This window comes from Protomyctophum bolini (genome assembly GCF_963924005.1).
Source record: "Protomyctophum bolini genome assembly, chromosome: 7".
Classification (NCBI taxonomy): Eukaryota; Metazoa; Chordata; class Actinopteri; order Myctophiformes; family Myctophidae; genus Protomyctophum; species Protomyctophum bolini.
In genome coordinates, this window is record NC_137868.1 from 42,279,128 (window position 1) to 42,305,621 (window position 26,494).

The 26,494-nt window shown below is 42.6% G+C and overlaps 4 protein-coding genes across 5 annotated transcripts; 3 read left to right on the plus strand and 1 right to left on the minus strand.

Moving 5' to 3' along the window:
* Positions 1–27: 27 nt before the first annotated feature.
* rbfa (ribosome binding factor A) lies at positions 28–12,270 on the minus strand. Of its 2 annotated transcripts, XR_013964432.1 has the most exons (10): positions 11,850–12,270; positions 9,800–9,830; positions 9,520–9,648; positions 7,696–7,737; positions 5,363–5,475; positions 4,670–4,754; positions 3,106–3,167; positions 1,469–1,628; positions 526–846; positions 28–137 (listed from the first exon to the last, which is right to left on the minus strand). XR_013964432.1 is itself a non-coding variant. In XM_080769001.1 (9 exons), the coding sequence occupies exons 1-9, from the start codon at positions 12,032–12,034 to the stop codon at positions 607–609; spliced, it is 1,047 nt and encodes a 348-aa protein (XP_080625127.1). In that variant the 5' UTR covers positions 12,035–12,270; the 3' UTR covers positions 28–606. The 2 variants fall into 2 exon arrangements, 1 of the variants encoding a protein (XP_080625127.1); XM_080769001.1 differs by having other exon boundaries at positions 28–846.
* A 2,555-nt stretch (positions 12,271–14,825) lies between these two features.
* Positions 14,826–15,182, plus strand: LOC308318717 (elongin-C-like; the record flags this gene model as incomplete). The annotated part of the gene is made up of 1 exon (XM_080768342.1): positions 14,826–15,182. The coding sequence occupies one exon, from the start codon at positions 14,826–14,828 to the stop codon at positions 15,180–15,182; it is 357 nt and encodes a 118-aa protein (XP_080624468.1).
* A 3,653-nt stretch (positions 15,183–18,835) lies between these two features.
* On the plus strand, positions 18,836–19,135 carry LOC308319139 (elongin-C-like; the record flags this gene model as incomplete). The annotated part of the gene is made up of 1 exon (XM_080769004.1): positions 18,836–19,135. One exon carries the CDS (start codon positions 18,836–18,838, stop codon positions 19,133–19,135), a length of 300 nt encoding a protein of 99 aa, XP_080625130.1.
* A 3,290-nt stretch (positions 19,136–22,425) lies between these two features.
* LOC308319140 (elongin-C-like) lies at positions 22,426–22,725 on the plus strand (the record flags this gene model as incomplete). Its single annotated transcript, XM_080769005.1, has 1 exon — positions 22,426–22,725. The coding sequence occupies one exon, from the start codon at positions 22,426–22,428 to the stop codon at positions 22,723–22,725; it is 300 nt and encodes a 99-aa protein (XP_080625131.1).
* Between the last annotated feature and the right edge of the window lie 3,769 nt (positions 22,726–26,494).

A 26,494-nucleotide genomic window follows, 5' to 3' on the forward strand; every position in this document is an offset into this window, starting at 1 on the left:
CAGAAAGAAAAATAAACCATTGAAGTGTTTGATTTAATTAGCTTTAATGTTTTACAGAACTGCAGGTTCACATTACGTTTGTCAATGCCTTTCTTAGCCTATGTCTAAAAACAACAGAACCTAGCCAGCTTCCATAACTAAACAGGAAATATACTAGGGATGCGCCGAAAGGGAAATTCTTGGCCGAAACCGAATACCAAATATAGGAAACAGTTGACCGAAAACCGAATACCGAATATCCGAATATGATTAATATTATATATCGTTTTTCCTACCATTGCTGTCATGGCCGTACCTTTAAAGCTACCTGATTTATGGCAAAATAAATGGTTATGGCAAAACTTAACTTAAATAATAATCACTATTATGGGTCCATAAAACATTTATTCAGCTCATTTGAATGCATTAATTGCATACACTATTCGGCGATATATTTTCTGCCTATTAGGGCCGAAACCGAATAGGCCGAAAATGCTTTTTTAGCCATTTTCTGCCGAATATTTTCTGCAGCCGAATATTCGGTACATCACTAAAATATACACATACAAAAAAATACATATAACATCTACATCAAATTTACATATAAAAGGCCAGTCCTTCAGGGCATCACAACTTCCTGTCCTCGTGTGACATCAGTTCCTGTAACTGAGCCTTTTCGTCTTTGAAAGCGGTGCCCTCCTCTTCCTCCTCCTCCTCCTCTCGACCACCCGGCCGGGACGCGACGGCGTCGCGCTGCGCCAGCAGGAAGGCTCTGGGCGTGACGTCGTCATCGATGGCCGGAGCCTTCTTCTTCCGTTTCTTGATGATTTGCTGCTTCCTGTGTTCTGCCAGGACAGACAGCTGCTCCTGCAGAAGAGAGACATTTTATTTAGTTATTCATCTTACTTCTTAAGAGAACTTCTGAGTCGATCCACATTAAAAAGGACAGATCCTAATCAGCTGTTCCGTCTGCAATGTTTTCCAGGTCGAGTAACATTTTTCTCAAAACGGTGGTGTTTTCCGACGATCCGCAGTTTTTTGTTTCAAATGATTTGCTACGTTTCATCAGGGCTGAACTCGCCCCCCTGGTGATATATCCAGCTTGGGGTCTACATCCAGTTGTGATGCTCGTGATGTCGTCGATAGTGCACTACCTTCCATTTGAGTTACCACTTTCGATCAGGTCTCAAGTTGTCAAATAACCATGCTCAGAAACAACAACAACACAGACTATTCTCAGCTTCTACCAGTTTTTAAATGCGTAGGCTACAGTATATGGAGAGTAAATAGAGTCGCTAGTGGACAGCCCCGAAAACGTCTTTGACAAATAATGTGCATCCACGATTAGTCGCGACCAGTGCTCAGTTTGCACTAGCACTTTGCACGACCGACAGACCGCTAGCTTCACACTAGCTGACAAACATACAGTATGCCTAGTTGCCCAGTATCCCCCCCCCTTCATATGTATTCATAAAGTGGTTGTCTCTACCCGTGTAACTTCAGAGGAAGGCGTCTCTTCAAGCTCCTCGCCTTTGGAACGTTGCCGCCACGCAGAGATCTGCCGGTTCAGCGCCACATGGTCCAAACCAAACAATGGCGGTTTGGACACAGCTGAACTCACGGTGCTGATTGTAGACAGTGGAACATGTCTGTACAGAGAGAGAGAGAGAGATACACAACATGGCAGAAAGACAGTGTGACTGTCAGGTTCAGTGTTCTTAACCCGGTCGATGCCAAATTTTGCACACACACACACACACACTAGGCCTGTCAAAAAAAATCGATTCGAGTTAGAATCGCGATTCTAATGTCGTCCGATTCAGAATCGATTCTCATTTTCAAAAAATCGATTTTTCAAAAAAAAACAAAAAACGTTTTTTTTTTCTTTTTTTCACAAATGTACCTGTGCATGCAATGCATTATGGCCTGGGTTTCTGCATAGTGCATTTACTACCAGCTAAGCTAAGCCTGCCAATTGTATTTATTTTACACCTGTTTTAATACTAATGTATTGTTCTGGTATTGAGTGAGAAGAGATTTTGTAACTTTTGTACTGGTTCAAATTTGTGCAAGCTACTTACTCTTGGATTTAACCTTTGTGTGTTTAAATCATTCAGTTGATAAAACCTTTACAATTATACAAGCTTTTTACTAAATGTACTCTGCTTTCATGCCAGAAGACTGGAGTAGATCATGCTAAAATTCTATTTAATTGTTTTTAATAAAATTAAAAATAACTGCTTTAGAATCGAAAAAAATCTTTTTTGAATCGAGAATCGAAAAAATCGAAAAGATCGTTTTTGAATCGAATCGTCACCCCAAGAATCGGAATCGAATCGAATCGTGGGACACCTAAAGATTCGCAGCCCTAACACACACACACACACACACACTCCCTGGATGCCAACAACCTCTACCCCAAAATTTCCAGAACGGCCTGTTATAGCGCCACCAGGAGGCTGACTTTTGAAAAACACATGTTTTGATATTACTCCTCCAGATTCTGCCCAAAAATCCCACAAATCGTTACACACCATCTCTATAGTGTTCAAGATGGATCCGTCCGATATTTCATATTCCATCCTAATTGGCCAACATTGGCTTTTGAAACAAAAAGCCTCAAATCACGAACGCAGCGTGCAATTTACGTGAAATCTTTCACAGACTTTCCTACTAGGCTGAGGAATATATCCCACCATTTTCACATTGGCCTGTTATAGCGCCACCAACAGGTGGATTTTTTGCAAAACACATTTTTTGAACAAAATGCCTCAAATCATCCAATTGCCATCAATGGTGTACCGTAAGAACAAATGGCACCCTTTTCACATTGGCCTATTATAGCGCCACCAGGAGGCCACAACCGGGAGGCCACACCTGCCTGGTTGAGACCAGCTGTGCCCTGAGGGGCACTTTTTCTAGTTTGATAGTGTTCCAGTTCCAATTTTGAATAAAGTGTTATGTTCAGAAAGCGGAACACCCCTCAAATAAACAGCAGAAAAACGTTGAATGAAGACCAAAGTTCAATGTAACCATTTGTATATTATTATTATTCCCAGAGGGATGCGTTTTCACAGCCTAGAAATACATAACAGTAGCAATTACATTATTATACACAAGTAATACCTGTCATTCAGAGAGTCAGGAGGATCAGGACCGAAGTCTGCCTGCGCAAGCAGCATGTCCACCTGAACACACAGAACACAGTACAACAAATAGTAGTACTAAATAGTTAACTGCAGCGATAGTAACAACAGGTAACAGTAGTAGAACTAGCAGTAGTTAGCGGTTCTAGTGGTACAGTTACATTAGGGCCGTCACAATTATGTGATTAATTGAAGTTGACGATGAATTGTCACGTGATTAACGATGTAATTGTGTTTTCATTGGAACGTTACAAGTTGTATTTCCGTTTGCCTTTTAAGCTTCGTAACCACAATTTAGGCATTTAGCAGGCGCTCTTAATCCAGAGCGATTTACAGTAAGCAAGTACTGTAAGAACAACACAAGGCACTACATCAAATGCATAGAAATAGTCATCAAGAATCATAAGCAAGCTAAGGACCATCAGTATATTATCTGTATATGCAGTAAAGCTGTATGTATCTGTATAATATCTATCAGTATATTATCTGTATGCTCAGGCAAACATGCTAGGGAGGAAATTCCGCTCATGTTCACCGAGGAGAAAGTTAATCTCTTCAGAGCATACTGTACTCCCCTCTATACCGCCCCCTTGTGGGTTAAATTTAATACTATTGAACAAACCAAGGTGGAGCAGTGCAAGTGAGTTATTCTGTAGTGTGGGAGTTTACACCTTTCATGCCCTACTGAGAAACTACTGAAACTTGAAATTGATTAATTATGCTGCTATGTAACCCCAGCTTCAGTAGCACCAGGTACCGGTCTGCTTTTTGGAAGCACTGGTATGAATGTTTATTGTAAAAATGATGTTTTTATGGGTTAGGGGTGTTTCTTCTCTCTATGTAGTGTTTTATGTTGTCTGTTGTTATTGGACCCTGAGTCTGAACAAATAAAATAAAAATATAGTTGATTGTACAGTGAAGCTATACAAGAGTATAGAGTGCTACGTCTACATAGAATGCCAAATTATAAAACTAATAAAATGCTAAATTATAAATCTAAATGACATACGGTTAGCCTTTGCTTACGATTTACAAGTTGCACAGGGCAGACATGACAAATAACTTAAATATGCAAAGAAATCACTGACACATTTAATCATTCGTTTGGACAAAACATGTACAAAATAGTAGTAGTGGTTTAACCCATTTTGGTGCGGGAACCCCTTTTGGTGTTAGCATTATGTTATGCTTTAGCTATTGAAAAATAGCAGATCTAGCTCGGTGCCGCGCTACGAGCTTGTAGGTCTGCTATTTTTTGAAAAATCTTGAAAATGTGTCTCAAATCTTTGAATGTATATTCTTTCAGAGCGAATGTTTTTAACTCAAATCTTTGCTTCTGAGAGGTTAATTCCTGGAACGACATATTTTCCGATGGGGGTCGGTGGCCAATTAAAATTTTTGGGTCCTTAACATGAAATATTGAGCACCACTGATACAGAAACATGAGGTTTTTCAGAAAATTGTCACCATTTAGAAGACAATTTTTTAAATGTCGACGTCAGGCCTAAATAGGTTAAGTTTGTACTGTATTGTTCTGGGATCACCTCCGCCATGGCAGCATTATGTCTGTCTCTCATGAACACCAGATGAGGAACTCCACCCATAACCTGTTGAGACATGATCAGATACCTGCGTGCACAAACAAATTATATTTTATTAAAAAAAACTTAAAAGGGAGGTAGGATAGTGTGCATAAACTGGGTAAAAGCTAGTTGCAGGACAACATCAAATACACGCCGAATTGAGCTCCCATCAATGTACAATTTAGGCATTTAACAGATGCACTTAATCCAGACTCCAGAGCAACTTTAACACCAGGTAAACACATCAGAAATGCATAGACATAGTCGTCTAGGATCATAAGTAAACCAAGAACCCATCAGTAGAATATCCAAAGAAAATCAATCTGTACATTGAAACTATAAACGCGATAGGATGCCATGTCAATAAAGGCCTGGCATCTGTCTACTACTGTACATACTGTACCGTAACATGCCGTCTAAATGACATCTTTAGCCTTTGCATTAGCCTGCAAGGTCACAAAACCATACTGAACAGAACAGTGATGAACAGATTCAGTCATATGTCGTGCCAGCTCATTTCACTATTATCCCTCCTGCAGATGAGCTTGTGTTTTTGTGTATAAAACAAACAAACGAGCCATTGCGTTTCATTATAACACCATACCGAATGCTGAAAGCATTCATGAAACAACGTATCGTGGTTCAACTTCTGACCTGATTTTCGGGCCGTGTTTGTCAAATTCTCCCTGGATCAGCTCGTCTCTCTTAGAGTCTCCGTTGCTGTCCCAGAAGACACGACAGGCGGAGAAGTCTGCGGCCAGAGACACCTGGTGGAACATCATTCAATCAGAGATGACGATAGCAGATAAGAGCAAAAATAATATCCTGCTTATTCCATGATGCGAACCACTGTGTATACGGTGCATTTACTACACTACTAGCGAGTGAGTTTCCATGTCCCTGTAGAGAGAGAGTGTGTGTGTGTGTGTGTGTGTGTGTGTGTCTGTCAGTTATACGCTATGCCTAGTATGCCGTGGCGAAGTTTTCGAAAAGAAGCGTATACCGCCTGCTAATCATTTCATCCATTGACCACGTGCAAGTGTATAGCCTATAGGGCTGACCTTCGATTCCGTATTTGATGATCGATTCAAAATCGATTCCCGCGTTTCGAACGTCGACGCTTCGAAACGTCAACGGGGGGGGGGCATTGCGCGCGAGGGCGCTCAATGTGCGCGATGCGAGCAGTGACTCTTTGGCTTAAACAACGATATAGCGGAGAGAAAAGCATGCTTGGATTGGTCTCATTTATTTTAAACAATAAGCTACAACTGTTGCAGGCTTGCAGCCTTCATGAAAGCAGTGACGCACAAATAATTAGGCTTAATAAAACATCCGACCGTAACAAGTCAACTGCCTGAAACAGGCATTACCTCTCCATCAAATAAAAATATATATAATCCAAACTCCTCTGTCAATTGTAAACGAACGGTAACATGAATGAACTTTTCAAGCCTGACACTTGTCAGAAATAAAATCAACCACGGTTGATTTGATTGATCATAAAGTTAATGTGACTGTGAGGATGCGTATGGGGAAAAATATATAAACTTCACAGATTATAGATCACTTGGAATTATAACAATCTGAGTATTGCCTGAATAATGCCACTAGTGAAATCCCATTTTTTTATCGACATGCGATGCCGATGGAGAAATCCCACATAGTTAAATGTACCTCATAGTCATGCTGCATGCGCTGTTGGTCGATGAAGAATTATAATCCAAGGTTTGTCAATCATATTATGGTTTATGGTTGAAAGTAAACCATAATATTAAAGTAAACTCTAAGAAGAGATCTGCAGACTGCAGTGCAGAATGCATGCAGCTCCGCTTGCTAATTGAGTTGACATTTGCGCAACTTCACTGCATTACAGTAATTAGTTATTTGCCAGCACCTGCTCCAATATAGGCCTAAATCAAACTTTATTTATATAGCACATTTAAAACAATAAAAGCTGACCAAAGTGCTGTAGGCCTACAGGCTGAAACAAGTGGAGCATCGCATCACCATCGGCGCACAAAAAAAAGCATAATTAAAAGACAAAACACAGGCAAATAGTATAGGCTACATTATTACAATAATACGATCAGGTGCAATTAAATGCCAAAGAGAAAAGGTGTTTTGGTCTGTAGGAGCAAAAACAATCAGTTCTTCGGTGCACTGAGCGCACTCACCATGTGAATCCAAGCAGCGCAATGGCTCATCGATAAAAGTTGAGATTTTATAGTGGCATTATTCAGGCAATACTCAACAGATTGTTATAATTCCAAGTGATCTATAATCTGTGAAGTTTATATTTTCATTTTCGTGTAAGTAATGTTTTTATATGACTTATCAAACATGGTAGCCTATATTTAATGTCCACTGAGCTGTGGTGCATGCGCTTGCCTTCCTTGTTAACACGGGGAAAGAGGAGGCGTTGCGAGGTGCTGCGAGGCGCAAGCATGGCTCGCGGACCAAATGGGGCCGTCTCGCGGACCAAAAGCGGCCGCTTTTTTTTTAATGACTATTCGATTCAAAATTTAAAAATCGATTCCCGTGCGTATCGATTGAACGTCGATTAATCTTTTAATTAATTTTTTTGGGTCAGCCCTAATAGCCTATACATGTGCATGTCTCGCAGAGACTAATCATGGTATACAGTCTGAAAAAAGAACTAAGCTACAGCATTGTGTGTATTTGTATGTGTGTGTTTAGAGGAGAAATGGGAAGGCAGACAGTTAGAAAGGATTGCAACAGGAACCGCTATGCTGGGGGTAGGGCAAAGAATGATGATGATGATGATGATGATGATGATGATGATGATTTTACAGTAGTAGCAAAACTACAGTAGTAGTTTTGCTGAATGAGGAGTTGACACAGGTCTGGGAGCTTAGTTGCAAACAGACATCACTATTCAACTATAAAGCTTGGAGATGGCCCTAACATGATGATGAAATCACTGCGTGCGAGTGAGAGAGAGAGTGAGAGAGAGAGAGAGCAATTACCTTAGTGATCTCAGGGTTGTAGTTGGTAAGTTCATGGCTGACCTGAGGACAGATAGCAGACTCATTCTCTCATCATGAAAATTAAACATAGACGATAGAGGTCCTTTAGCTTGAGACCTAAAAGAGAAATTAGACTTTCGCCCTGGACCCTACAACTCAGAAGCTTTATAGGGGTTAAACAGGTGAATTCTCTGACACTCCCTCCCCTGTCAATAATAGAAAAAGAGCTTATCAGAAACCCCTTTAGTAGGGGCATCATTTCTGATTTATACTCTATGTTAGTAGAATTCTCTCCTGAATCCTCTGAATCCAAATATAATGCATGGAATGCTGATCTACAAGAGGAATTGACATTGGAAGAGTGGAGCTCAGCCTGTATGGATGCTCAATCCCAGACCGGTAACACTCGGTTAAAACTGTTGCAATATAATTGGCTGATGAGGGTCTATATCACTCCAGAGAAACTAAATAAATTTAGTGCAGATATTCCAGATACTTGTATCAGATGTGGTGGGGACAAAGGTACACTTTTCCATTGTCTGTGGGCATGTCCAAGAGTGAAAGAATTCTGGGAAGAAGTGAGGAGGGAGATTCAGAAGATATTGTCGATAGATATTGAGCTTGACCCAAAACTGTTTCTATTGGGTCTTTGCCCACCTGGCCATAAGATTCAGAGTAGCGAACAAAGATTTCTGGATTTATGTTTACTACAAGCCAAAAGGGCTATAGCCTTATCGTGGAAAAAGATAGGCAAACCCAGTATTGCTCAATGGTTTAGGGAGTTATCGTTGTGTCTGCCTCTGGAAAGAATCACGTATACTTTAAAGAATAAACAGGAGTTGTTTGATAGGATATGGGGAAAGTTTATTCAGTATATTACGGTTAATGACTTGTCTTATTTAATGGGGGAAATTGTTTGATCTTGTTCTCTGCAGCTATTTGTTTTTGGTCTTTGTTGTTTGACTCTGTTATTGTTGCCATTCGAGTGCCATTATTATTATTATTATGTACGTACTGTATGTTGTTTTGTTTTGTTTGTTTTTCATTTTGGGTAATTGTATTGTCTGTATTGTGTATTGTTTTGTTTGTTGTATTGTCTGTTTGTACAAAAAAAAAATGCAATAAATATATTGTTAAAAAAAAAAAAAAAATAGTGAAAATAGCAGATGTACAAGCTCATACCGTGGCACGAAACCTTTTTCTTTTGGTGGTCACCAGTTTAGGCTCTGAGTGCCAATTCTCCCATTATAAAGAAAGAAATAATTTGTAATTCTATTATGCATGTAATGTGCATGTCATCACCTGTACACCAGATTAGAGGAATTTTCAAAATATGGATGTCAAGGGGATACGTCTTTACGCCCGTGGCATCCATTACTTAATAGGCAATTAGACGTCTTGACGTTTTTTGGCTACTAAACAGTTTTAATTGATTTCACATCAATTATTAGATTTTTCATATTATTCATGAAATGCTTTTGAAAAATGTTGGAATTGTTTTTAATTGATGAAACGTTGTGACTCATTTGTTTTAACTTCATTAAATCTTCTGAAATTATTTGTATTTATTCTTTATGTGGAAAAAGAAAAAGGAGTAGCGACTCGCGACCCAAACACGGGTCCCGACCACCTGTTTGTGAAACAGTGTCCTAGCGTAGTGGTTCCCAAACCTTTTAGCTCAAGATCCAAAAGAGACAGACATTTGCCCAGGACCCGGGGCTATTTCCACTACTTTAAAACAGTCGTTTCTCATTTCGGACACTTCATGACACTTTTGACGAAAAAACAAGATAAGAAATAAAAGAAAAATTCATTCCAAATTACCTGTCCCGAGGTCAGCAGGTCATTCACAGCCTTGAACAGAAGGGAGTTCAGGACCTTGCAGCGATGGCTCTCCTCCTGGTTCATTTTCTTGGTTGGTCTCGCAGCAGCCCAAGGATTGGACGAAGCTTTCTGTCCATCATTAAACGCACAAGAGAGAAGCGTTTACCAACTGGAGATGGACACTAGGCCTAATGCCTAATCGCAATTATTTGAGATAATTGTGTGACAGGCCTAATGGACATCAGGTTGAAAGTGATTAAAAAGATTTCATTTCACTGACCTGTGGTGGAGTCACGTACCACATCTTCTTCCTGTCAGAACACACTGGGTTAGGACTTGGGGTAGATTCACACTCCTTTTTAGTGCTGACAAAAAGTCGAATTCGGACTTTAGTTTGGCTCTATAAAAGTCAATTCATACTACGTCGAAGTCACTTGTAAATATTGGAGGTCCTGGCCCGGACCCGGACCGTCTGGGCACCCTACTGTAGGCTGCCAAGCCGCCCCGGGTTCGACTCCTGATCCCGACAGCCTTTGCCGTGTGTCACTCCCCGTCTCTCTCTCCCCCTTCCTTCCCGTCTCTCTCTACTGTCTACTATCAATAAAAGGCATAAAGCGGATACACACCTGACTGGCCCTCGCAAAACCCTATCTGCACGCAGAAGCCACAGGTGAGTCTTAACCCCCCCCCCCCCCCTCGTGTGTGTGTGTGTGTCCTCCAACTCGAAGCCGGGCTGATGTTAACGAATGAGGGTTTCAAATGTATGGGGTACACAATTGGCAGCGCACCCCTCGCGCCTCCCAGTGCTTCTGCTGCTTTTTCCATATATATTGTCACGTTTCCGTTTTACTTTATATCTGAACGTTAAGAAGCCTTAATGCTTTTCTGGTTTTATCCTCATAGGTAGCAGTTTTTGTATTGACCTATACAAAACAAATCAATAAAGCTTGTTTGTTAAATGTAGGCTATATAATTGTACATATGCGGTAACTACCAGTATATTAATGTATGTAGTTATTAATGCCGTAGTTATATGTACATAGCCTGCTTTATCCGCGGGATTCAGTGTTTTAGCCAAAGCGATAATTTAAGCATAACAATATAATTTGAAAATTATGGAGCCGTGTGTTAACCAGGTCTTCGCGTCCCATACATTTATGTTTCCCTGGTCAATTGGTGGTGACGTTTGTGGCGATCAGAGGAAGTTTTGATAAATTAAGTCCAGATGTCATTCCGGGGCCCCTCGGCCCTAGAGAATGTTGTCTGTGTGAAGCCCGTGGAAAGTGAAGATATTTGATTAAACAAACGTTTTCTGCCAGAACGTTCACATGGATATGAAACTAGAGGACCATTATCTGACTCCAAGTCTCAGGAATAATTTATTGGGCGAGTACACACGGAGCGCCGACCACATTTATGCCGCGCATCCACTGCTGCTAAACTGGGAGCGGATGGCACCTAGCCGCAATTTGCAACACTAGATTTTTTTATATTGGGGTGTATCTAGAGTTAACTTGCAATACCCTCCATTGACTCCCCACTCATCCAATTTGCTTTTGTAATTTGCTTTTGTGATCTGCTTTTTTTTATTATGTGCAAATGCGAAACAGGTGGTACGCAGGGCCGTTCAAACTCCAACACTTCGAAAAAGAATCACCTGCAGAGAATTTCTTGACAGAAAGTAGCTCATATCATGTCTACGGTTGATCTTTATGAAACAAAAGTTTGGCAGACTGAAAGAGGATAATTCAAGCTTGGCCTAGAGCTGCAATGTTGGTAAGTTTAACGTTGTTTAATACAAGCAGATCGCAAAAGCAATGGAGGGTATTGCAACTCTAGATTCATCCGATTATAAAAATGGGGCTAGATGGCACCGATCTATGGCTGTGTATTGTGGAACATTACAGACATTTTAGGGCTAACATTACTTATGACGAATTTTCAAATATTGTGTTTGAACATTTGACAAAATAGACAATTTTACATCGAGGTGCCAGCATGTCCTAGGCCTAACCCCTAGGCTACTTCCAACCTATCCGGAATCCTCCTAATTTATTTGTATGTCTCTAAATGTTCTGATGAATTGAAAAGGGTGGACCCTATTGTAAACAAGCGTAATGCAGTTTTTGTATCGAGTTGTGCTTGAACACATGTACATATTCTGCTAAATACTTCAATCAATCTATCAATGGCAATCACCCCTCAGCCCTCAAATGTCCCCTTCCCAAATGTCATATGTTCCCCTTTGATGAACAGACATACAACTTATTCTATCGCATGTGTCAAGCGCAATAAAAGCATGAATTGAATACTTGAATTTGAATACTCACTTGGACTTGTTGAGCAACTTCTTGAGCAGGTTAGCTCTGTGAACGGTGGCGGTGTGGATCTGAAGCCTCTGGCCGGCGACGAAGCTGCTGCTGCTCCCGGGTATCTCTCTGGGTAATGCCGCGGTGACATAATAATGCCCGGAGCCCAGGACACTTGTCCTGACTCTGAAGACAACAGACATCATCACCGCTGTTCAGCACAGCGTACAGCAACACAAGTTTGAACTTGAGCGAACTGCGGCTACTGATCCACAAAGCAGGCTCTTCTACTCGCGCCTGCGCTCAGTGTTCCGCGTGCGTAAGTAGGCTGAACTTCAGCAAAGTCGATTTATTTTCGTCAACATCTCTGTACTGTTTTTAATTTGTAATGGCTGGTAGTGGTATGACTTTATGGCTAAGCTCTCTAGCTAGCACGCTAACAACAATAACACTTCCATGGTTCGCTTCTGGTTAACCCGGAACTGAATTCCACCAGACCATACTCTAAGCACCAGACACACAGCTTGTCTAAGCAGCTTGCCCTTAAAGGCACACACACAGTCCCATACTGTGGTCCCACCATAACATGAACCCCCAGATATCCCATAAGACACAGTCTGTGTGCCACTGGGACACTACTGTGACCGTCTGTAATGTATATTCCTATTTATGTATGTATTGTATATAAAATACTACTCAATCAATGGGGACTGGTTGTTCAGTTTGAGTCTAGAACCCACCCCAGGGGAGTATAATGCAGAGATATCTGGGTTGTAACAAGGCCAAATACCCTGACTTGTACAGAAGGCGATGGAGTAAATATTGGTGAGCTGCTTGCATATGAGCTCAAGGGTAATAACCACTGTTTATATAGGGCTTGGCTGCTGCTTGTCACGATGACAATGCCAGTCGTCGACTACATCCACATATTATGGAGTTCTACATTGGCATGATTTAAGCACTAAATGTCTCTGTTGTCTCTATAGGGAGCTCTAGATCAGCCTGGTCCAAACATGGGATTTAATATGATGTAAGACTTGGATGTTATTAAGATATACGGATATCTCCATATATGGAGTACCAGAATTCAGTGGAGTAACTCCAGCAACCTATCAAATAGGCTACCCATATGACGTGAAGGTGAGTGAAAGCCTTCGTTACATTGCATCACACATTTATTTTTATGTTTTATTACTTGCGCAGGCAGAGCACGCAAGTACTGTACTTGGCTGCGTGTGTTGGTGGTGTGGTGTCGCTGGGCCAATCAGGGAACCAAGTAGGCTATGTTGTCGGTGTTGTCCACCGGCCAATCAGGGACCAAGAAAAGCGGCTGGGTATGTATGACACCAGCCAATGAGAAACCACTGTTCTCGATTACGTAACTAAAGTACATTTCAAAATTGGTATAAGGTCAATAGGGGGTATGTATGTATCGGCTGGGTATGTGTGTATGTCGGTGTACTCCACTGGGCAATGAGGGACCGCTGACCACTGCTGTATTTAAAACCAATTACTAGACAGCAGCAGAGAGCTTTAGGACTCAGAGCAGCAGTCGTACCAGCAGTGGTGAGCGCATGCACCTCATGGCGCTGTGAGCTCTGTTTGCGCAAGTTGGCAGCTCGACAGAGACAGTGCATTTCTAATTCCCTGTTGTATTGTATTGTTTAATTGTGATATGGATGTCCCTGGATCTGAAATAAAGATTGATTGATTGATCACACACACACACGCACACACGCATGCACACACTAAAGCACAGCCAGCAGAGAGAGGAACAACCAAGCTCAGTGTATATAGGATCTATTCTTATATCTAAGAGTGTCTCTGGTTTCAGCTGCAGATCAACGCCAGGTTATAGGGCTGGTGAAGGGTGGAGTTAACAATCCATTGTTCACACCCCTTACTTGACTGCCAGTATAGTGTGTAAAAACGTCACAAACTTTGAAAGCCTTTTACTCAGATTCTTGGTTCGAGGTTTAACAACATTGAAATAAGCATATCTTGTTCAAATATTTTCCGGTTTTATTGAATGACACATCATTTGAAAGCTTACATTCTGTACTTTCATAATCTGCCAGAAGGCCAATGCCTCCTTGTGCCCTAAAGCACTGTACTTAATGGTCACATTTGTGACCTCTAACCTCCACTTCAACACAATGCCAGAAACATGCCTCATCAGTCCCGCCACCCTGTACATGTGTGTGCATGTGTGTCTGCCTGCCTGCGTGCGGGCATGCGTGCGTGCGTGCGTGCCCTACGTGTCGTCAGTGACCAGGGGGGGGGGGGGGGGGGGGGGCAGGGGATGGTTTTCTGAGGGAGAAATCGATCGGACGAACGATTAGGTTATCCTTAAGTGAAAATTGAAATTCCACAAATAACTGCATAATACTTGATTGGCCAATCCATAACGTTCAGTTTCACAATAGGCAGAGCTTTGCGTCACGTTTGTGCTGTTGCCCATATGCGTCATCATCCACACTGGGTATACTCTGACAACAATTATACCAAGTAGACCGACTTGCATGGTCCTCGAGTATAGGCCACTAGTGCCCACATAGCGTCTATGTTATCTTATACTAGGACTGTCTGCGCATAACGGGCCAGCCCAGTCAGGTTTCTTCTATAGCCTGCATGGAAACCAGATGAATCTGCCATTGCAGAACAACTCAGTGATATTTTGTCTGGCCATTCCATTCTTCTAGTCTCTCTCCCCCCTGTCTAATTCCCATATAGAACCCTGATAACATCGATATAGACCGACCGGCCTACAAGTACTATAATGATTGTAGTACCTGTCTGGTTTTGCAATACTCCTTGTACCCACGGACGCCCTCGTTACTCCTAAATACTCCATATGGGCACGGCTGGTGACGTCACAACACGTTAGGACTTGTCTGTATATATACGGCTCCACAACCTCACAGTCTACATACCGACCGCGGAAAACTTTATGCTCCTACTGGCGTTTACTAAAGGGATCCATTTCTGAGAACGTAAATGGCGGGTGGAGATCTAAACTATGGCGGCTGTGACGGGCCCGATTCCATGTTTGTGAAATTGATCTCCTCAGACGGCCATGAATTTATCGTGAAGAGAGAACATGCCTTCATGTCCGCGACCATCCAGGCCATGCTGACCGGCGGGCCGACCGAGGTGGCTGCCGAGGACGTGGTCAACCAAGTGAACTTGAATGACATCCCCTCTCACATCCTGTCCAGGGTCTGCATGTTCTTCTCATACAAGGTCCGTTACGCCAACCAGCAAGGCGACGACGCCCCGGAAGCTCCCGAATTTGTCATTGACGAGGCGATGGCCCTTGAGCTGCTCCAGGCTTCGAACTACTTGGATTGTTAGAGAAAAAAGATGAAGAGAGGAAATAGAAAGGCTTTTTTGTTTTATTTTTTATTCAAATGTAATCTTTTATTAGTGTTTTTTTGTTTATTTTCAGGGGGACGGCTCCTTAACGTCTTTGAAAACTAACGTTAATTATTTTGCGCTACGGACGCTTTATATCCAGATCATCTCACAAAGAGGCACAAAGACGAGTAGAGGGCATGGTCTATACGTTTGCACTTCATATCCAGTCAACACGCGGCTGGTAAACGGGTTTCCTGATAGTTTCAGGACAACGTAGACTTCAACAATGAATCAAGCAACGCAACGCAACGCAACGCAGAATCATCATTCGCCAAAGGGAAGAGTACAGCAACTACACTCTGTGGTAAGACGGGTGTCGAGTTCCAAGAGGAACAAATCAAATCGCTTGTGCATATGTCCTTTTCCTTTACGCTTTAACAATTTGTAGGAATATGCAAGGAAACATTAGAAAGATCGTTCTTGATAGAACGATAGCCGATCTCTATTCCACATGAGTCAAATGTTTATTTCTGCCTGGAAACTATAACCACCTAGGGCATGCTGAGTTACCCTAGGAATTAGAACTACACCTTTCACCTATTATACTTTGTCGTTCAACAAGCTGTGAGTTTGCAGATTGGCCATTTTTGTTATTTTGGAAAGTCTTTATGGAATTTCTTTATAGGGACATTGTTTCGTGACAAAAAAAAGACCAAGGGAAAAAGAGGATGGAGCAACTATTGGCTACCGAGAACACCAGACTCAAGGGTTTTTCCAATGCAAGGCTTTCAGAAAGTCTGTTATCTACAGGTCTAACACAAACATTAAACGCCATTGACAATGGATGGCCACCTTTGACTGTTTGTGTAAACACACATTGAATGGCACTGACAATGCATGACCAGCTTTGAGACTGTTTGTGTAAACACAAACATTGATGGCGAACGGTGAGGACGCAAATTGTCAGAATGAGATGATCTATGATAAGAGCGCCCCTCACTTCACACGGGTGTGCTTTTTGAGGGGCGCTAACCCATCCTATATAGCCTACAGCTTTTGTCCCCACAAAATGTCCACAACACAAATATTAACATTGAAGGGAAATTGTATAGTCATCATGACGTGAGCAGACGTAGAATACGCACATCGACAAGCTGGGTGCCGGACTAAATAAACTTCAGTAGGTATTGGATGGAGCCCGCACACCACAGGTATAAGAAAGACGTTCTCTATTGAAATACTGACCGGTCAGACCTGTCAGTATTTCAATAAAGAACGTCTTTCTTATACCATGTGGTGTGCGGGCTCCATCCAATACCTATACTATGTCATCATGACATCTCATATTTGCCATCGACAATGAAAGGAGAAATTAGGTCAAATGTCCGCCAAATATGACGTACATTTGTGGCAACAGGTATGACGATTAGAGCGCCCCTCACTTCACACGGGTGTGATTTTTATGGTCCGGGCAACTTAGGAGCATGCCAGGCAGTACCAGGCTTTTTTGAGTGGTGCAACCACTCCCTTACGGAGCTATGCGTGTGGGTGCCTGCCTGGCTGGGTGGGTATGAGCACCAAAATAGCATGGTTGTTTTTCACCACCTGTGCGCAACCTAACACACACACACAAACACACATGCACATATTAACTGTATATATGATGATTTTGGGTGTGCCAGTACAGTACAGTGACAGTACAGTAGATCGACCCCCACACGGTAACTCTGTAAATTATCAACCGTTTCGGACGTGGGGCGGCTCGCCGGAATCGGCCCCGCCCCCTGGCCGTGGTCCTGTGGGTCTGGAACTTCCACATGGAGTTGCAACACTCACTTCACACGGGTGTGATCTTTATTCCAGTCATGGAATCTGCCTTTCCATGCATGAGAATAAACAAAACCTATAGCCCAAAGGTCCAGTCCTGTGCAAGAACTTCCTAATCTGCCATGTGGGCTATAGCTAATAGTCTTACTTATCTCCTCCCACATTGTTTGCTCATTTGACAAAAAACTGGGTACACATACACGGCATCTGTTCTCAACAACAGTTATAGCCTGATCTTTGGAAGTATCACAAAACATGGAACCCGCAGGCCATCAAAATGTTTTAATGTATACTGTACATTCTCCATTAAAAAAGCTCCAACACACACACACACACACACACACACACACACACACACACACACACACACACACACACACACACACACACACACACACACACACACACACACACACACACTTATGCTCATCCTATGAAGACTATACAGTAAATATAAATTAACATTTAGTTGCATTTAGAGTTGTATTTAAACGGTCTGCAGATAATGGTTACATTGGCCCACGCCTGCCTATAGCGGTCCGGGCACTCAGGCTGCTAATCCAGCCTGACAGCGTGTCGCGGGTTCGACTCCCGATCCCGACGACCTTACCTACGTGTCACTCCCCATCTTTCTCCCCCCATTTCCTGTCAGCTTACTGTACTTACTGTAATGAAGGCCGAAAAAGCCCAAAAACCAATCTTAAAAGAAAAGAAAATGGTTAAATCACATTTCTAAGGTACTTACCTTAATCTGTTAATAGTAATTTATAAATACTAGGAATACAGGAATGCATACCCCACCCTGGTATGCAATTCCCGTTATAGCCGCTGGCATAGCACCCATTTTAAAGATGGAGTGCCGTGATGTTTGAGGGGCGCTAGCCCCTCATATATAAAGCTTTTGTCCCTACACGTCTCAAGATTTGCCATTGACAATGAACGGAGGAAATAGGTAAAGATTCCGCCAAATAAGACGTAAAATTGTGGCAACAAGTGGCAAGATTTTTAAGGGGCGCTAGTCCCTTCTATAGACAGCTTTTGCCCTTACACGTCTCAAGATTTGCCATTGACCACAATAAGAGAATTCCGGTCAAATGTCCGCAAAATCCTATCCCCGCCCCCTTTTCAAGTTTTGCCATTGACGATGAACGGAGAAATGACGTCATAATTCCGCTAAATATGACGTAAATTAAACATCAAAACATTAAACGCCATCGACATTGAAGGGAAATGTTACGTTATGTAAACGAGCAAGTCAGTTAACCAATCACAGGCAACAGGCATTCTGATTGGCCAATGGCCAGTATGATGCATGATGATGCATGATGATAAGAGCTGATAATTCCGCTAAATATGACGTAAATTAAACTTCAAAACATTAAACGCCATTGACATTGAATGGAAAACCTACGTCATATGTGAACGAGCAAATCGGCTAACCAATCACATTGGTTGGTGGGAGCGCTTGGCCAATAAGGGACCACCTTATGCACCTTATGTAGCAATTCTAAATTTGTCCGCTAACATAAATTGATGTACGATGACAAGAGTGCCCCTCATTTCACACGGGTGTGATTTTTGTATTACTATCCATTTCCACTATTCATGGAAACACATAATGTTATGGTGACGTTAACAGCACGTCACAAATCTTCTGTATATGTAGCGGCCCCTGACCCCACAGCCTGTAGACCGACAACAGACCCAAAGCGATAAGCAAAGTAGAATCTGTCTTATATAGCGCTAATTCACTAACTTATTTCTCAGACGTAATGGAAGGTGTTGTGGAGAAACCTTATGGTGGCTGTGAGGGGCCAGATGCCATGTATGTGAAGTTGATCTCTTCAGATGGCCACGAATTTGTTGTGAAAAAAGATCACGCCTTCATCTCTGCCACCATCAAAGCCATGCTGAGTGGGCCGGGTGAGTTTGCAGAGAATGAAACCAATGAAGTGAACTTGAAGGAGATCCCCTCTCATATCCTGTCCAGGGTCTGCATGTTCTTCTCCTACAAGAAGCGTTATTCCAACCAGGTGGGCGACGCCCCAGAAGCTCCCGAATTTGACATTGCCAAGGAAATCGCACTCGACCTGCTCATGGCTTCAAACTTCTTGGATTGTTAAAAAAAGATGAAGATAAATTAAAACAAAATGTAATTCTTTCATTTCCACCGTTTTACTTTAAGAATTTCATCATCTTTTTAATATAAACAGATGTCAGCCTGCAATTACCCCAGAACGTGACAAATATCACCGCCTCTTTTTGTTTCTCTTTTTTTTCATCCCAATTTTTCTTTACTGTATAGCCCTCTTATGACAGAATCTATGTGTGTGTGTGAGTGTGTGTGTGCCTTTCGGAGCTGAACTGGCGAAACACTGGACACATCAGCACCACACTTTGTATGCACGTTAACAATAGGCCACAGACATCATTTCAAGATTTTTTTTTAAACACATGTTTTATACTTTTTTTTAAATATTAAACTTTATATATAATTATAATTCATGGAAGACAACAGGGATGTGAATGTGCTGAAACCTTGCCTAATTTGTAGTCATATAGATAAAGCTGGTGCAGCCACTTGTTGTGTCTTGTGGTTGGAATGTCCACTCTGAGGTCTGGGAGGTCGGAGTTCGATCCCCGGGCCAGGTCAAAGACTATTTGGCATGTGTGGATCCAATGCCTCCTGCCTTGATGTACTTGTACATCAAGCTTATACTTTTATTACTTACAAGCAACGCTGTTTCATTGATGTTGTGGATCCCGAGATCGACATAATGTCATGTTTTTATTTTTCAATTTGTTGTTATACGTATCCCACTTAATAATAGGTCCAGACTCGAGCCTCATGGCCCATCGGTCATGGGTAAATCTCCTGTTTCTGTAGTGTGAGGAAACTTGATGTACCGGACATGATGCTAGTAGCAGTAAGTACTTACCGGTAGGCGCTATAACAGGCCTATTCGCGCTTTTAACTTTAACTGCGCCGATCGTCATGACACTTTGCATGCACACTTCCTAGAGGCCAAGGAAAAACCTCATTGGCCATTTATAGTGCCACCAGGAGGCCGACTTTTGCAAAACATTTTTTTATATTACTCTTACAGATGTCAAAAGATCCTACGAATCAGTACAATTCGATCTCTATAATCACGTGATCTGTCCAATTTTTTCATATTCCAACCTGATTGTATAAGTTTGGCTCATTTTTAAGAAAATGCCTGAACGGGAGAGTTTGATTGCCACTAGGTTGAGGAATTCCACCCTTTCACAGGGGCCCCTCCTATGCCCAGCTTTGTGTGTACCAAATTTTAAATGATTTTTTGATTGGCTCAGCACAGAAGGTGATGTTTGATGATAAGAGCCCTTCACACAAGTGTGATTTTTTGTTTTTGAGCTGTGCAAACCGCTCCATCACTTGACAGTGTCTATTAGTCTGTAGCAGCACGACTGTGTGTTTATTTGTCTCATTGATGTCATGTGGGTCAACACATCATCATTTTTGTTTCATATAGCTTACTGAAGGTAACTCAAAGGCACCGCTCACTTCACGCTGGGTGTGATTTATTTTTACTGCGTAGCCGTCTATGACAGGATGTGTGTGTGTCCATTTGTATATACCGCCACTAGTTTGATACTTTTTGAAGAATTTAACAGTGCTGAAGAGTGAAAACCATCATCAATCATCGACACTGTAAATTATTAGGCCTACTTCAAATTCATAGTCAGGGGTTCTCAAAGGTCAATATCTTGACAGAGATATGGACGACTGATGTCATAAATGACTGATGTAGTGATCTCACAGGCTGATGGTGACACTTCCGAGATCCACCTTCGAGTCATGCTGTTTCTACGTGGATCCCACGTTCCACATCATTTCCCATTTTTTCTTCATTCAGTTGTTATATGCTTCCTGAGCCACATACTGAGAGTCCTGACTGGTTTGCAGGCCTTCAAAAACTAATATCTCAGGTATGTGTGCTTGTATAGCTTTAGCATATCGTTGCTGTTGGGAGGAAACCTATAACTCAATTTTTGAGGCCTTTACGTCTGTGTGTTGTTTCGAAAATATTGAACCAATAGAAAGTAGTGAAAAGTGCTTTGGACAAAACCTCTTAACTACATTGGACTATCAAAATGCCTGCTAAAGCAACTAACTGCACCACCTCTTCTCTCATGGAAGTAGTTGACAATATATCAAGTTTCAACACCAACTTTGATGAGGCTGTATTACTATGTTTTAAAAATATAAGATTTTCTTAATTTCCTGAAAAATGTATATTTTGGAGTTATGAGGTTTCCTCCCGGCAGCAGAGATATAGATGTTAGCAAGTGATGCAATGAGGCTTACCGGGATGGGGGAGGAGATCGCTGCATCCGGGCTGGCAAGGAACATCCAAAACTCTGGCCGGTCGCTCCCATGGCTGGAATGGCCGTGAAAAACCGCCTTGAGGCACCGCCCTGTTTTCAGACTGGCCACACTCATAATTGACATTTATGTAATTTGTTCTTGTTATAGGCTTTAGTAGGTCTTTGGTTGGTACACTCATAATAATTGACATTTATGTAATTTGCTCTCGTTGTAGTCTTTGGTATAGGTCTATGACTCGAATAGGGAACCCTAGGAGTTCAGAAACCTCTGGCGGCCCCCGCTATTCCTAGGGTCCCAGGACAGTGTGAGGAGGGAAACAGCCCTCACAGTCTTCATGGATAAAGCTATTCTGTACAAAAATGCGAGAGCAGGATCTTGGCCTCACCATAACAACTCCAATAAGGTCAAGACGACACCCCACAGTGGTCCTAAGTAACAGACCTGGAGTACACGGACGACATCAGCCTGCTCTCCGAAAACGTGGAACAAGCTCAGGAGCTCCTGACCAGAGTTGAGGCAGAGTACGCCAATGTTGGAACATGGTGGACCCTACTGTAAATGCAAATGGTGTCGTCCACAGTTAAGAGTCTTGTTTGAAATGTACTGTAATTCTCCGAAACTGTTAATAAATTCTTCAATCAATCAATCAATCAATCAAGGTACGCCAAGAAGTGCCTTCTGTTGATAACAGTTAATCTACAAGCTCACAAGGCAATGTGATGTGAGTTTGTAGATTGGATTAGAAAATCCAATCCTTGGTCCCTATTTGGAACTTCTGAGATAGCTGATGTCATCACTATGCCCATACACTCATACATGAGGAAAAACAGTGCTTCCCTGACATGGACAGGTGTGATGTCATGACACATATCACTAATTATCTGAATAAATTGTGGCGTCCTCACCTCATAGATTCCAGTTCGGCATCAGCATCAACAGGACTTTCTGGTTACAATCTCCTAATAGTCTAAAGAACAGGATTCCTCAGAGATAATGGAAGGCGTCGTAGAGAAATGTGGCGGCTATACGGGGCCCGATTCCATGTATGTGAAGTTGATCTCTTCAGATGGCCACGAATTTGTCGTGAAGAAGGACCACGCCTTCATCTCTAACACCATCAAGGCCATGCTGAGTGGGCCGGGTGAGGTCGCGGAGGACGAAATCAACGAAGTGAACTTGAAGGAGATCCCCTCTCATATCCTGTCTCAGGTCTGCAAGTTCTTCTCCTACAAGAAGCGTTACTCCAACCAAGTGGGCGACGCCCCAGAAGCTCCTGAATTTGTGATTGCCAAGGAAGTCGCACTGGATCTGCTCATGGCATCAAACTTCTTGGATTGTTAAAAAGGTAGAAGAGAGAATGAAGCAACTTTTCATTCTCCACCAGGTATAACCGATGGAGCCTGATATGTCAAGCTCCAAAAATCAAGGCATGAGAAGACTAAATAATTGATAATGGAAATGTACTTTCATGGTTACTGTACTGAGCACACCGCAGACCAAAGGAAGGTACAGTATAAGGTATAAGAGTTGGAGAATAAAGGTGGCAGGAAGGAGGAGGAGGAAATGGTGACAGGCCTAGGGGGAGCGAACGGAGCATCTAGATAGCAAGAGGCAAAAGATGGTGGATGTGAGGGAAATAACCCCTGTCCTGAAACAGACAATCACAGACCTGCACGAAAGCCAGGTAAATAATAGGATAGGGAAACAAATGGAGGCGACACAGGCCAGCAAACCCACCACCGCTCAACTGGACAAGGCCGGGGCTCAAGGTTCTTTAGCTATTTCAGTGCAGGAGCTCATCAAAAATGGTAGCCTATTTTTTTTATTCTTTTAATATTTCTTTTAGTCATTATGCCAAATTGCCCAAAAACGTAAAATGTAACAAAAACGAATAATTAATTCCACAAAAAGGGGAAAAATGCTTGTCACTGCATGGGCAGGGGCTCCATGTTAATCGCAGGATGCACATGGCTAGTTTAACAGTGTAGACTCGCCTACATTCTCCTCACCAGGCTTGGCAAGGAAAAAGACTGTATAAAAACAGCCTGGCTTCCCCTATGCGATCAGTTCTTGGAAGCCAGTGTGGAATGGAGCCTTTGAGACCCTGCAGCCATCCTGTGCCACTCCGAGAGGGAGTTCCTGCAGTACTATTTTTCTTTAAAACTAGACCGGGCACCGGCCCGGCTGTAGAGCACAGAGTCAGTAACGATGGAAGCATAGCAATATCAGCCATGAAAAAATATCAGCCATGGCAAGACTTGCCAGAGTATGGAGAAGCAACACCATCAGCTTCCCGGTGAAGGTCTGACTGTACAAAGTCACTTGTACTCTCCACCCTACCCTATGGTTGTGAGAGCTGGACACTCACAGCGGGGCATGAGGGCGGGATACAGTCATTTGAAAACAAGTGCTGCAGAAGGATGCTATACTTACACCAGTAAGACGCGCAAACGCGGGAAGCGAACGCAGCTCATACATATTTGGACAAGACCATCCTACAGGGGACAGTAGAAGGAAAGCGGAGAAGAGGCAGGCAGAGAAAGTCCTGGATGGACAACATCAAGGAATGCACTGGCTGCAGATTCCAAACTCTGCTGAAGACTGAGATCACTGGAGATCCCCGACTGCCCATGGCCTATGGCCCCCGGCCCCCTAGGGCCTAGGCCAATGGTTCCCAAACCTTTTCATGTCAAGGACCCCCAAATTGACATTTATTAGCCCGCGGACCCCCATTTGAAAAATATATGCCAAGGACCCCCATGATAAGAGAAGGTTCTAGCAGTGATTATCAACCTGTTTAATTTAAAGGACATGCATGTTAGTCTATACAGAACCCCATCTAATTGCATTTCTATCTCTGGGACTCCAATTTATACTATAAAAATCAATGTTAATTTAACTCTTAGAGTCCATTTGGTTCCATTTGTACACCCTCTGAGTTACAGACCCATAAGGGTCCATTTGGTTCCTAATTATCATTTAGCTGGGGACCCCCTGGAACTCTCTCAAGGACCCACTTTTGGAACCACTGGTGTGAAGTAACTACTAAGTATGTTGCGAAGGCTTTTACGTAGAGCTCCATATATGGGGATAACCTATAGTCCCATATATGGAGATAACATTGATATCCAGCGCTGACATCAGATTAATGTATAGAAACCCCAAAGATGGATATACACAGTGGTGACATCACAACACTTGGAGCTTGTAGATCCACGGCTTGCCAAGCCGTGTATATCCACGGATATATATAACCGTGACAATTACCTAAACATGAGAGAGATGTGCCATATATGCGCACGCACGATGATTCCATTCACACCTCTCTCTCTCTCTGCACACCCCCCCCCCCCCCCCCTCTCTCTCTCTCTCTCCCTCTCTCCCTCCTCACATGGCCATGACCATGAAATGGAACGCAAAATACAGCACGATATAGTTTCACATGCGGCTATGACAGTGGCGGAAACTCCGTGGGTTCAGAGGCGCGATTGAACCCCCTGGCATTTTGGCAAAATATATCTATATGCACTGCAGTAAATTATGCACCCACTGACTGTCCACTGAAATTCCCCCTCCCCAGTGGTCATGTTGTCATGCACGTAGTCATACCTTTACGAGGGGTTAAAAGATAGGTGTTGGGCCGCCGCGCATGCCGCATTCAAATGCTAATAAGGTGGCTTTTGTTCGAAAAAACAAAACTCGTTTTTTTTCCACCGCTGGGGGGGGGGGGGGGGGGGGGGGGGGGGGGCGCTGCTTGAACCCCCTGCCGTTATAAGAACTTTCCGCCTCTGGGCTATGACACAATTGATCAATTGACAAACAGCTGGACTATAGGCTACTGCGCAATGGCATTTGGCCTGCAGGGTCCATATTGGTAGGGTTAATATCCACAGTTTCTCTGTAGCGGTCCGCAATTAACCTATTGTTCAAGCTTCACACTCCAATACAAATTAAACTATTTGAATAAAGGTTGTACACATCAGTGAAATTAACCTCTGGGGAAATCCCTAACGGCTTGGGCACTACCCCATCTCTCTATATCATTTGACAAGGGCATATTAAAAACATGACTTGTACACCCAATGAAAATATAAACTTCACGGAATATATACCACTTCGAATTATAAGCCGTGTATATCCACGGCTTCCGTGACAATTACCTAAACATGAGAGAGATGTGCCATATATGCGCACGCACGATGATTTCCATTCACACTATCTCTCTCTCTCTCTCTCTCTCTCTCTCTCTCTCTCTCTCTCTCTCTCTCTTTCTCTCTCTCTCTCTCTCTACTCTCTCTCTCTCTCTCTCTCTCTCTCTCCTCACATGACCATGAAATGGAAAGCAAAATACAGCACGATATAGTTTCACATGCGGGCGGCTATGCACACCACGCATAGACTTGTTGGTGTAGGCTATCTGACCACTATACAACAGGGACCTATATAGCAAATTACTTTCCACTCAACTCCTGTCAATCAGGGTCTGTTTTAAAGAAGAGATTGCTAAGGACAGGGCCCGTTCTAGGCATAAGTGAACCAAGCGGTCCAAAAACTATAGATCTCACACACACAACAGAGTTGATAATATGCCACATGCAGTTGAATGCAAGTTGCAAATTGCATTATTCAATACACCTGTGGCCCACAGCCCACACAGGTGAAGTTGATTTCAGTCAATAGCACAGTAAAGATGATAATAATCTAATAATTTCTTCATTTTGATCTCAAAGTGCACCAGATTGAAGCATTTTCATGTCAAATTTACAGATTTTTCTGGACCCGGGGGTAGGCTATACTGTTGAGAAAGTATAGTAGTTAATACTAAAGCTTACCTTATAAACCTAAAGTCTTTCCAACAACAAGTCCTGTCTTCAGTTCAAGGGGAGGGAACACATCATAGCTGTTATCAGAACAGTTTTAAGTGAACATTTCAAACTATTTTAAGCTAATACACAGTATTGCTGCGGTCTGTTTTTTGAATGAAGCGACGCAGCTGCTCACAGTAGCTTCATCAGTGGCATAAAAATACCTGGTCAAATGGCGCCATCAAGTGGACAACCGAAGTCATTGCGCATCTCACTGGGGAGACGCGCAAAACACTCGACTGTTC